The sequence below is a fragment of the Siphateles boraxobius genome, unplaced genomic scaffold (genome assembly GCF_051911475.1).
Source record: "Siphateles boraxobius isolate OS27281-9 unplaced genomic scaffold, OSU_SipBor_1 161, whole genome shotgun sequence".
In the NCBI taxonomy this organism is placed as follows: Eukaryota; Metazoa; Chordata; class Actinopteri; order Cypriniformes; family Leuciscidae; genus Siphateles; species Siphateles boraxobius.
In genome coordinates, this window is record NW_027508768.1 from 62,048 (window position 1) to 75,000 (window position 12,953).

At 47.6% G+C, this 12,953-nt stretch overlaps 1 protein-coding gene across 1 annotated transcript in view; it reads right to left on the reverse strand.

Moving 5' to 3' along the window:
• LOC143739996 (receptor-type tyrosine-protein phosphatase mu-like) overlaps nt 1-12,953 on the reverse strand; it is a 360,798-nt gene that overhangs the window by 23,745 nt on the left and 324,100 nt on the right. The window contains exons 29-30 of the mRNA XM_077232010.1: nt 6,764-6,937; nt 3,161-3,292 (exon numbers count right to left, since the gene is read on the reverse strand). Coding sequence (XP_077088125.1) covers nt 3,161-3,292; nt 6,764-6,937 — 306 coding nt within the window. The remainder of the gene's footprint in view (nt 1-3,160; nt 3,293-6,763; nt 6,938-12,953) is intronic.

The following is a 12,953-nucleotide window of genomic DNA, read 5'->3' on the forward strand; positions in this document are numbered from 1 at the left end:
AGCCGCGTCCCTACTCACGCGTGGCGTTCGGGCCACCTTTTAATCAGAGCGAACCACGGCTGTATAAAAGCCCTGACGCACTGGAAAGCCGCCGACTGGTACCAGTCAGGCGTGAGTCTGGGTGTGAACACAAGGAGAAAGATGATAACGACAGATGCCTCCAAAATAGGTTGGGGGGCCCTTTACGAGGGCAGGCCTGTCTCCGGCTTTTGGTCAAACCCGGAGAAGCGCCTACACATAAACTGTCTGGAAATGAAAGCGGTCGCTTTGGCTCTCAGAGCCCTGCTCCCACAGCTGAGAAACGAACACGTCTTGGTCCGAACGGACAACATGACGGTAGTATCGTACATAAATCGCCAGGGTGGACTCAGGTCGAGCTCCATGCATTCAATGGCCAGGAGACTCATTTTATGGTCCCAGCACAACTTGCGCTCGCTGAGAGCAGCGCATGTGCCAGGTGCCCTGAACCAGGGGGCGGACATGCTATCCAGAGACAAAATTCTCCCAGGAGAATGGGCTCTCAACCCGCTGACGATTCACTGGTTATGGAAAACCTTTGGCAAAGCGGAGATCGACCTCTTCGCCTCCAAGGAGAACGCGCACTGCCCCCTTTTCTTCACGAAAAGCATGGATGCGCTCGCCCAGAGCTGGCCGAGCCGTCCCTTATATGCCTTTCCCCCGATCGCGATGCTACCGCAGGTCATCAGTCGGGTCAGAGAGGAGAAAGACGCAGTGCTGCTGATAGCCCCACTCTGGAAGAACCAAACATGGTTTCCAGATCTGATGCAAATGCAATCTGCACCACGGCCGATTCCACTGAGGCCAGACCTCCTCAGTAAGGCCAACGGGATGATATTTCATCCCCGCCCCGATCTGTGGGCCCTTCATGCATGGCCCCTCAACGGGTTCCCAGGAACCTCACGAGCGGAGCACTAAAAACCATCGCTGAGGCGCGGGCGCCCTCCACGAGACGCTTATATGCCCAGAAATGGAAAGTGTTCAGTGTCTGGTGTAATGCCAAGGGCCTGAACCCTGAAACATGCGAGATTACGAACGTACTCGCTTTTCTACAAGGGCTTCTGGAGGCGGGCCGCGCCCCCTCCACGCTCAAAGTATATGTGGCGGCCATCACAGCATCACACGACCCTGTAATGGAACGTCCATTGGGAAGAAACGACCTAATTATTCGTTTCCTAAGGGGCGCTAGGAGGATGAACCCTTCACGCCCCCCCTCAGTGCCGATCTGGGACCTAGCTACTGTCCTAGACGCTCTTAAAGGGCCTCCGTTCGAACCACTCCGAACCGTGCACCTTAAACAGCTCTCGCTCAAGACTGCGCTCTTGCTGGCACTCGCCTCGGTCAAGAGAGTGGGCGACCTGCACGCGCTTTCGACAAGCGCTGCCTGCCTAGAATTCGGACCTAACGACTGCAGGGTCGTCCTTAGACCGAAACATGGGTATATTCCTAAAGTGCTCACCACTCCCTTCAGAGCACAGGTTATCTCCCTAACTGCGCTATCGTCCCCAGCAGACGAACACGACGCTAATCTACTCTGCCCCGTTAGGGCTCTCAGAGTGTATTTGGAGCGTTCTGCCCTATTCAGACAGACAGAACAACTGTTTGTATGCTTTGGCGGCCGTACGAAAGGTTCCGCCGTTTCAAAGCAGAGAATCTCTCACTGGATAGTTGAAGCTATAGCGCTGGCTTATGAAGCTAAGGGACTTCAATGCCCCTGGGGAGTCAAAGCACACTCCACCAGGAGTGTGGCTTCTTCCTGGGCATGGTCGAGCGGGATACCGATCGAGGATATTTGTGCGGCGGCAGGCTGGGCCTCACCGTCCACATTTATCAGGTTCTACAACCTACAGGTCCCGACACTGCATTCCAATGTACTATCAGCATGATGCTAGTTGAACTACGAGTTCGTATCTAGATTATGTATGTGCTTGTGTCACACTGAGCGCCTTCTAGCCGCTCTGTATTCTTTCCCACATATAAAGCTCGCCTCTGCCGGCTAGTTGGATGATAACTTTGCTTTTTTAGCTCAGGCACCTGCCTCTGGCTATCATAAGGCGAAGTTCAGCACGCACGGCGTTTTGCATGGTGTTCCCATAGCGTAAGCTACTTACGCAATAGGAGAGACCTCTCGAAAGGGAACGACTCGGTTACTAACGTAACCTCGGTTCCCTGAGAGGAGGGAACGAGTATTGCGTAAGCTGCCGTGCTTGTGCTTGGTTAGTTCGCTTCAGTCGTTTTAACCTAAAGAACTCTCATGACGGGGCGCCCAATATATAGCTCTTGGCCACGCCCATCTTGGCGGGCTCTGACGCGCGCGGGCGCGAAGCGCGCTCATTGGTCGCGCATTCAGAGTCGCCCCGTCATTGGTTCGAGCAAGTTGCCGCAGCACAGCCAATGACCGAGCTGCCTTCGTTCATTGCTGTCAGCTGTGCAGCTGCAATGCGTTTTACATAAAGACTTCAATATTCTCGAGAAAAGGAGTTTTCCCATAGCGTAAGCTACTTACGCAATACTCGTTCCCTCCTCTCAGGGAACCGAGGTTACGTTAGTAACCGAGTCGGTCTGAGGTTATAAGTTCCTCCGCTGAACACGACTCAAGCTCACGAGATCCAGAGACGTTACAGAGGAAACGGCACAACAGAGACTGGGCCATTACACTCCAATTACTTCTAAACGTTAAATTTTTACTTCTAATATGTGTTAAACAAGCTTAAATGTATGCAATATGTATTCAAAACTATATAAAATATACTATACTCTAAAATATGATAAAAATATTAAGAAATTATCATACAAACCAGTGGTTGTGTGGAGTATTTATTTAAAATAGTTTAGAGGACTTAAGTTAATACGTAAACATTAATTCATGTATGAAGTAAAAAAAAAAGAAGAAGCTAGTACTATGGTAAAAATGAATCGACCCAGTATGCTGGGTAAAATCAACCCATAATGCTGGGTTAAATCAACAACCCAATTTGCTGGGTAAAATTAACCCAACATGTGTTCCGTCCAATATTTACCCAGCCCTTGGGTTGAAAATCACCCAAATTGGGTTGTTTTTAACCCAGTGTTTTTTAGAGTGAACCAGTGAGATGCTTTTGAAATCATGTTGCGTGTTTATCCTCCAGATGTTCAGACTGACCTGAGCGGGGTCCACGTCGTTCAGCATGACGATAGACGTGCAGTGATAGTCCAGAACCAGCCGCCAGAAATCCTTCACTGTGTTGGGCAAAGGATGCTGGGTAACGATGAACGCAGACGGCTGCTTGTAGCTCTGAGAGAGAAACACAACCGAGAGGTGAGACTGACATTCCCTGAGAATCGAACCCATTAACATTGGAGTTGCGAGCGCCATTATGATCTACTGTTTTAATTTGCTTTAAAGGGGACAAATCATGAAAATATGACTTTTTCCGTGTGTAAGTGCTGTAATCGGCCGCTTCTACCCAGAAAACGTTAAAAGTGAAACTCAGTAACTCTGTTTTTGTGAGCCTTTCTCTGCAAGCATGTCTAAAAATAAACCGATCAGATTACAACAGTAGCCTGCACTAATCGGTTATTGGGGAAGTTAACAGATAATTTCGAATGGGCACGAATGCAATTTAAGCCCTCTAAATCAAGGAGCATCTCGATAGTTAAAGGAAAGGTAGTAGATAAAACATTCTTCATTAATGGTGAGGCAATACCAACAGTTTCTGAGAAGCCAGTGAAGAGTCTAGGGAGATGGTACGATGGGGATCTAAAGGACACAGTTCGAGTGGGAGAAGTTAGACGACAAGCAGTGCAAGGGTTGAAGAGCATAAACAGCTGCGCTCTACCAGGCAAACTAAAACTCTGGTGCTTTCAGTTTGGTCTACTGCCGAGGTTGCTGTGGCCACTGACTGTGTACGAGGTTTCTTTGACAACAGTGGATAAGCTGGAAGCGTTAATAAGTTCATACATCAGGAAACGGTTGGGAGCTCCACGCTGCCTCAGCAGAGTGGGACTTTATAGTAAAGGAGTATTGCAGCTGCCAGTCTCTGCTTTAACCGAGGAGTTTAAGTGTGCCAAGGTCAGACTGGAAATTACTTTAGCAGAGTCACGCAACAAATGTGTAAGGGAGGCAGCACCTGTGGTAAAAACTGGTAGAAAGTGGTCAGCAAAGAAATCTGTAGTAGAGGCAAAGGCTGACCTTCAAATTGGGGATATCGTGGGACAGTTACAGCATGGATGAGGGGGTTTTGGGCTCAGTTTAGCTCCTCGTAAATGGCACAAGGCAGGCCCAGCTCAAAGGAGGAAGATGGTAGTCAACGAGGTGTGAAAGCAGGAGGAGAGAATGAGGTGTATAAAGGCCATTTCCCAGGCCAAGCAGGGAGAGTGGATGAGATGGGAGAGTGTGGAACAACGCAAGATGGGCTGGCAAGACCTTTGGTCAATGGAAGAGAGTAGGATCAGTTTCCTTATCAGGTCAACATATGATGTTCTCCCATCACCGCAGAACCTAAACCTCTGGGTAGGAGAGGATCCCTCTTGTCCTTTGTGTTCATCACCTGCCACATTAAGGCACATTTTGACAGGATGTAAGGTGGCTCTTAGCCAAGGTCGGTTTACTTGGCGTCATGACCAAGTACTCCTCCGCCCAGGCGAGCAACCACCAAGAAAAGGTGCTAACACCAATTCTCACCCAGGACAACTGGAAGCTGCTAGGGACTGGAAGATGCTGGCTGATCTTGATCAACGGCTTATTTTTCCACCTGAGATTGCCACCACTAACCTACGACCAGATATTGTTTTGTGGTCTGGATCAGCACGCATTGTTCAACTGATAGAGTTAACAGTGCCATGGGAGGATGCGGTAGATGAGGCATATGAGAGGAAGAAACTGCGGTATGCTCATCTGGCCAGTGAAGCAGAACAGCGAGGATGGAGAGTCCAGGTTTATCCAGTGGAAGTGGGTTGTCGAAATTTTGTGGCACACTCTACAGCCCGGCTCCACAGAGACGTCGGATTCAGTGGCCAAGAGTTGCGTCGCACAGTAAAGAACTTGAAGCAGAAAGGAGCAGCAACTGGCTGTGGTTGAGACTGAAAGATTCTAGCTGGCTGTGTACAGGCCGCCATGCTACAGTTTCGTAGAATTCTTGAAAACTTGAAGAGTCTGTTGGTTTATTTGTAGAGGTTGTATAGTATTTACAGTCATTACGTTCCTGTGTATATTGCGTGAATGAGGGGTGTTTGGACAGATATTGTGTTTTGCGGTAGTATGCCATACGGAACCGTTGCCACTGAAACTGCATATTAACGCACCAGTGGGGCTCGACAGCCTTAGTCAAACGGGTCGGCGCGTATGGTTGGGTTGTGGAGAGATTGTGAGATTGTGGTTAGGTCTCAGCAGCAAGAGGGAAGTAGTGGTCAGTAAGCTGGGCTGAGTTGAGTGGGGGACGGAGGGGGGGGGGGGGATCTCTGGGACGCCAGAGTCACTGTCGAGCCCTCTTGAGGTGTCGTGGGCTAGTCGACGAAACACTGAGGACGGAAGGTGCCCACTTGACGACCCTAGAGATGTCCCCTATTCTACTCAATCCAGAGGGTTGTTATGGGGGGACCGCACTGTGGTTGCAGCCGTTGTGTGTGCTGACGCGTGTTACCACTAGACAGAAGGAGATTTACATCACCATATGCAAAGAAGCGTAAATGGTTGGAGAAGCATAGTTTACTGTAAAGCTATGTCTTAGTTGGTGCTTATCTTGGCGAAAGCCGAGTACAAATCAGCATGAAGTTTTAACATCTACTCTCGTGTAATGGAAATCTCTCCTTCTGACGTATGAAGACGATCTTATTATAATATTACCGGCTCTTAATCTGCACGTTTATAACATTACCGGCCCTTAATCTGCACGGTTATAATATTAACGGCTCTTAATCTGCACGGTTATAATATTACCGGCTCTTAATCTGCACGGTTATAATATTACCGGCCCTTATTCTGCACGTTTATAACATTACCGGCCCTTAATCTGCACGTTTGTAATATTACCGGCTCTTAATCTGCACGTTTACACACACCAGCCGGCATTCGGTTTTCGAGCGCCAACAGTGACCAGTTCTAACGCAACGGCAGAAGATCCAGCAAAGCCTGAAACTGTTCTGTCGTGGAGCACAGACGAGCACTGAACACTATTGACCAGAACATGTCACCGCTGTCTTATAAACACCTCAGGAACTGTGGACACTTGTGTAGAAGTTCAACATGATGATGAGATGATCAATGTAACTCCACAACAACTACATAAATGTCTCCACTAACATTCAGAAACTCTTCCTGAGTCTCTCCGTAAGGATGCACTCGCTACTGGTTATTCTGGGATTCTGGATGAGTGAGATTCCACAAAACCAGTCACGAGTCGCACGGGTATATTTGTGGCTATAACCAACAATACATTGTATGGGTCAAAATTATCGATTTGTCTTTTATGCCAAAAATCATTAGGATAATAAGTAAAGATCATGTTCCATGAAGATATTTTGTAAATATCCTACCGTAAATATATATATATAAAAAAAATTGTGAGTGGATGCAGCAAAATCGCCCATAAATGCACAAATTTAAAGGAAATTTTCTCAATGTTTTGATTTTTTTGCACCTTGATATTCTCAGATTTTAAAAAATAACTCGACCAAATATTGTCCTATCCTCACAAGCCATACATTAATGGAACGCTTATTTATTCAGCTTGCAGATTATGCATGAATCTCAGTTTCATTGCCGTACGTCCATGAGCGCGGCGTTGATGTAGTTGCTGCTCTCGCCGTCGATGGTGATGAGGAAGGGCAGGCATCGGTCGGGAGGAAGAACATCCATGCAGCGATTCTTCTCATGGTTACGCGGGAGCAGAGCGATGCTACAGTCCTCCACGCGCAGGGTCGGCGTCACCATGTTCAGGGTCTGTCAACACACACACACACATGCACGCACGCACACACACACACACACACACAAGAAATTTTGATGCCTTTTTGAAACCAGGCCTGTAAAGTTTAAAGTAGCTTTACAGTTTTTCTCAGTCGCTTTGGTGCGTTTTTCAGATCATCCCTAACATGTGCAAAATAATAAGTGCATTTCTCAGAACAATTTGTACAAACTGCAATATATTATAGATATGTTTCTAAAGCTAGTCCGTCACTAAAAATCCTTAGTAGATCTCTCAAAAGTAAATATTCATGCCAATGATCATGTCAGTGTCATCAGAATGATAAGTCATTGAGTCATTGTTCACGAACAAGGTCGTCAAAATGTTTAGGCATGTTGTCAATTGTAACTGTGTACTTTGACAGTATTACCTGATGTAAACTTACAGTAGGCTTCAGTTTGGATGACAGTTACTGTATTGAAATTGCACAAGGCTGCACTTCAATGGCATATATCAATTTCAACAGTACTATTTACATATTACTGTATGTGGGTTATTGATAGAAAGAGAATGGACAGGATTTTGTTTTTCACAGCTTTTACTGTACTAGGGATGTAACAATATATCATGTCACAATATATCGCAATACAAAAATCCAACAATATGTATCGTGGATCGTGACAATCTGTATTGTGTGTAGTTCACCCAAAATACTGTAAAAAAATTCAAAAAGAGTTGTAGTGTCAGTACTACATTACGTAAAATACTATATATATATATATATATATATATATATATATATATATATATATATAATGTTGAATATAATGTATAATACTGCAATGGAGGAATATTTGTGGATCCTGATAATGCCAAATGTCTAATGTTACCAGTAAAAGTGTCCAACATTATTTTAAATATATCTAGTCAGTTCAAGCATATTCATCTAAAATAATTCTGCATTTTCAGCTTCAGAATCATGAATATTGTTATTCTGGTGTCTCTATTGTCCTGTATTTCCAGCACTATTCATTTACACACACACAATGTGATACCAAAATTAGCATTTTAATCAACAGTTCATTTTTTGTTAATTTTTTTATCAAATGTCTTGGAGTATCGCAATACTGTAATACTGTATCGTGAGTTCAGTATCGTGATATGTATCGAATTGTGACATGAGGGAATCGTTACACCCCTAGTTTTTACTAGTGCTACTTTATGAAAGAAAAAAACTAAATAATTTACAGTAAGAAAAAGACAAGGGGCACAAAGAAAAAAAAAACTAAATTAGAAAGAAACACAGGAAACACCCCTAAGTTGTGGTCTGTCTATATGCTTGCTAATTGATTACTGTATTCATGAGATGCAACTTTGAGCAATTTAGACAACTGGTTGATTGTTGGTTGAACTAAGACTTTACATTCCTTCATGAGTGAGAGTCAATTTCACCTGCACGATTCATCAATTCACGTTTTTTTACAAAAGGTCTATGGCTTAATGGCTTATGCAAGGAACTAATGCTTAGATGTTTTTAGGGGTAAGATTATTCAACAGAGAACCATATACTATGTTTTGATCAACATGACATGAGCAATTGAAAATGTGGAAAAAAGCTGACACTTGTACATTATCAATTGCAATATGTACAAAAGCAATTGCAATTTGTTCAAAGGAATAAGAAATTGCTTTAATGACGTGCACAAGTGACTAGATGATTTGGAATGTGTACAAGTAGTATCAAGAATTGCACTTTTGATCTAAGAAATGCACCAAAGCGACTGAGAAAAACTGTAAAAGCATTATGTTTGAAATAGTTTTAAGTTCCCTTTCAAGGGAACTTCGAGCTGCGTCAAACGCTGCGGGAACGCCCCTGCGTTGTGCGTCATGAAGCACGTATGGAATCAGCCCAATGGAGAGATGAAACGTCATAGGCGGGTGACGTCATCGACCAGGAAACTATAAAGCACCCCAAAAACACAAGCGCATTAGCTTCTGTGCTTTCAGTCGCGCTACATGTGAATCTGTCCCTGTGTGATATTGTCTGTCTTACATACCCTGCACCACACAAACAATTTATCCCTATATATATATATATTGAGAGATTATGGCGGACGAACAGCAGTTTAGAAAGTGTGTTCCTCCCTGCTCGCGTTATTTAACGAGCGGGGATACACATGATCTTTGTGTTGTTTGTTTGGGAGTTCAGCATGCCCAGTTTGCTCTCGAGGGAGCAGACTGTGAGCATTGCGAGCGTTTGCCGTTAAGTACGCTCCGCTCCCGCCGATCGCTCTTTGAGGAGAGCGGTTCGGTGCGCGCTCCCCGCGGTTCGGGTCCCGCTTCTGCCGAGGCAGAGCGGCGGCGCTTATCGTGGGGATCGCAGATGGATCTCACAGCGGGGTTTGAGACGGGCTCTGCCTTATCTCTCCCTTCACCTGTGAGATCCAGTGCCTCAGTCCCGGGTTCGGAAGCACGCGCTGCGGTTTCTTCCGCTCGGGCTGAGGCACCAATGCTGCAGCTATCCAGTTCTGAGGAACTTGATGTTGTTAGTGTTGAGGGAGATGTGGAGGATTCGCCACCCCACACTCCTGAGAGTGATGAGCTTATGGAGGTGTTAACAAGAGCTGTTGAAAAACTTAATATTGAATGGCCAGTGACTAGACAGGAGTCTGTTTCTAAATCAAAGTTGGATGAGAGATTTTTGCCGTCACGTGTTCAGCCTCCACGCCGGTGCCTGCCGTTTTTCCATGATCTCCACACCGAGGTGTCGAAATCATGGAGAAAACCGGTGTCATATAGAGTGTTTAGTCCCCAGACTTCAACATACGCTAATATTATGGGAGCCAAGGCTCATGGTTATGGTGCTTTGCCTCGTGTGGAAGAGACGCTTGCGAGCCATCTCTCCCCCGAAGCAGCATCATCTTTTAAGGCACCGGCATTACCCACCAAGCCTTTAAGAAACACTTCGGCTTTGGTGGGTAAAGCATATTCGGCAACAGGTCAGGCTGTGTCATGTCTGCATACTATGTCAATCTTGCAGGCATACCAGGCTGATCTGCTAAGGGACATGAGTGAGAGTGAGGAGGTCAGTACTGACGTAGTTCGCGAACTGCGTCAGGCTGCTGATTTATCCCTGCGTGCCACCAGAGAATCGGCCAAATTAATGGGTCGTTCTATGGCAGCTCTGGTGGCCGCAGAAAGACATTTGTGGTTAAATCAGACTAATATTTAAGAGAGAGAAAAAGCTTTTCTTTTAGATGCTCCTCTTTCTCCCATGGGGTTGTTTGGTGATGCTGTGAATTCAGTTATCGATAAATTCCAAGAAGAAAAGAAACAAACTGCAGCTTTTAAAAAGTTTCTTCCCCTTAAAGTTCATGTCCCTGGGGCTGCTGGGCGGGAGCAGCCCCGGCCGTCTTCGAGCTCATCACATAGAGCGCAGCAGAGGCAGAGTGTCGCGTCTCGTGCTCCCCCTGCTGGACAGTGGGCTCAGCCGCGACACTCTCAGCCGAAGCCTTCTCCCAGTAGAACTGATCTGAGGACAGTTATATTGGCTAAGAAGGCTTCGGCTAAGAAGAAGTCCTGACGCCAAGCCGTTCAGGATGCTGAGGGTGGTCCCCACCGAGGCGGAAAGGTGTTCACCTCTTTTTACGGTGCCCATTCCTCCTCGGTGCCCTCAGGGGCTCGTTCTGCCAACCCCGCCTTTATGCCGGGGCACAGACGATCCCAGCGAGCGCTTTCCCGAGGGACGCTCGCTCCCTCTGAGGAGGGTCTCAGAGCGGTCAGACCAGTTGTTCCCTGCCGGTGCGCCGTTACAGGGCGCTGCGTCTGCTGCTCAAGTTACACCAGAGGCCAGTCTCGAGAGGCTGGTACCCTTAGTAGAATTTCTGGCAGAGTGGAAAAGCCTTCCAAAAATATCTCATTGGGTCCTGCAAACAGTAGAAAAGGGTTATGCTATCCAGTTCAGGTGTCGTCCACCAAAATTCAGAGGGGTTCTGCACACAGTGGTGGGCCCCTAGCAGGCTCTGGTATTGGAACAAGAGGTGAAAACGCTCCTTCAAAAAGAGGCTATAGAATGGGTTCCTCCTCCCAGTTTGGAGTCAGGTTATTACAGCCGATATTTCATCGTTCCAAAGAAGGATGGGGGGTTGCGTCCAATTTTAGACCTGCGCATATTGAATCGCTCGGTAGGGAAGCTAAAATTCAAGATGCTCACTATCAAGCAGATCGTGTCTCAAATCAGGTCCGAGGACTGGTTTGTCACGATAGATCTGAAGGACGCATACTTCCATGTGTCCATCCTTCCACAACACAGGAAGTTCCTGAGGTTCGCCTTCGGGGGCGAGGCGTACCAGTACAGGGTTCTTCCGTTTGGCCTAGCTTTATCTCCCCGCACTTTCACGAAATGCATGGATGCAGCACTAGTGCCTCTGAGGCTTCAGGGCATTCGTATTCTCAATTACATCGACGATTGGTTGATTTTAGCTCAGACCGAGCAGTTGGCGGTTCGGCATCGAGATGTCGTCCTCGCTCATATCAGAAAGTTGGGGTTGAGGCTGAACGCAAAGAAAAGTGTATTATCTCCTTCCCAGAAGACCACTTTTCTGGGTGTCGTTTGGGATTCGGTATCGATGCGGGCGCGACTCTCTCCGACCCGCATCGCTTCGATTCTCTCAGCTGTGAAACAAGTGAAGCTAGGCCAGCTACTCACTGTCAAGCAGTTTCAGAGACTGTTGGGTCTGATGGCAGCAGCGTCCAACGTTATACCTTGCGGCCTGTTGTACATGAGACCGCTACAGTGGTGGCTCAGGACCAAGGGATTCTCCCCGAGGGGAAATCCGCTCCGCACGTTCAAAGTCACGCGGCGCTGCCTTCGTGCTCTGGTCATGTGGAGAGAAACTTGGTTCCTATCCAAAGGTCCTGTGCTGGGGGCTCTTTGTCGTCGCATAACGCTAACGACGGATGCTTCCCTCACAGGGTGGGGGGCGGTCATGAGTGGTCGCCCAGCCCAAGGTCTGTGGCAGGATCATCATCTTTCGTGGCACATAAATTGTCTAGAGATGTTGGCTGTGTTTCAGGCTCTGAAACACTTCCTAACAGACCTGAGAGGCCATCATGTGTTAGTTCAATCAGACAACACGTCGGTGGTCTCTTATATAAATCATCAGGGGGGCCTGCGGTCTCGCCGGCTTTACAAGTTGGCCCGTCAGATCCTCCTGTGGTCCCAAGGGAAGCTACTATCTCTGAGAGCAATGTATCTCCCTGGGTATTTGAATGTGGTAGCAGACTCCCTGTCGAGGCAGGGGCCGAGGCCAGGGGAATGGAGACTCCACCCCGAGGTGGTGGAGCTCCTTTGGTTGAGTTTCGGTCGCGCCGAGGTGGACCTATTCGCTTCCAAGGAGACCACTCATTGTCATCGGTGGTTCTCCATCACTCTTCCAGCCCCCCTGGGGTTGGATGCTATGGTGCAGCCGTGGCCGAGGTCACGTCTGTACGCCTTTCCCCCGATTGCTCTGTTACCAGGAGTTCTGGAGAGGGTCCGCCGGGACGGGGTCAGTCTACTACTAGTAGCCCCGTTCTGGCCGGCCCGAGTATGGTTTGCGGACCTGATTTCTCTCCTGGACGGTTCTCCTTTGGAGCTCCCGGTCAGGAGGGATCTACTCTCCCAGGCGGGGGGCACGATACTTCACCCCCGCCCAGAATTGTGGAAACTGTGGGCTTGGCCTCTGAGGGGGCCCAGCTCATAGACTCCGGTCTCTCAACCGAGGTTGTTGAGACCATTCTTAACTCCAGAGCTCCATCCACGAGGAAGCTTTATGCCTTGAAGTGGAAATTTTTCACTTCTTGGTGTGGAGAACACCTGCAGGACCCAGTTAACTGCCCAGTGGGTGCAGTGCTGGAATTCCTGCAGGAGCGCTTCTCCACAGGGTTATCCCCCTCCACACTAAAGGTGTATGTGGCGGCACTAGCTGCTTACCACGTCCCTTTCAGTGGAGTTTCTCTTGGGAGACACCCGCTTATAACTCGTTTCCTCCGTGGCACTTTGAGGCTGAG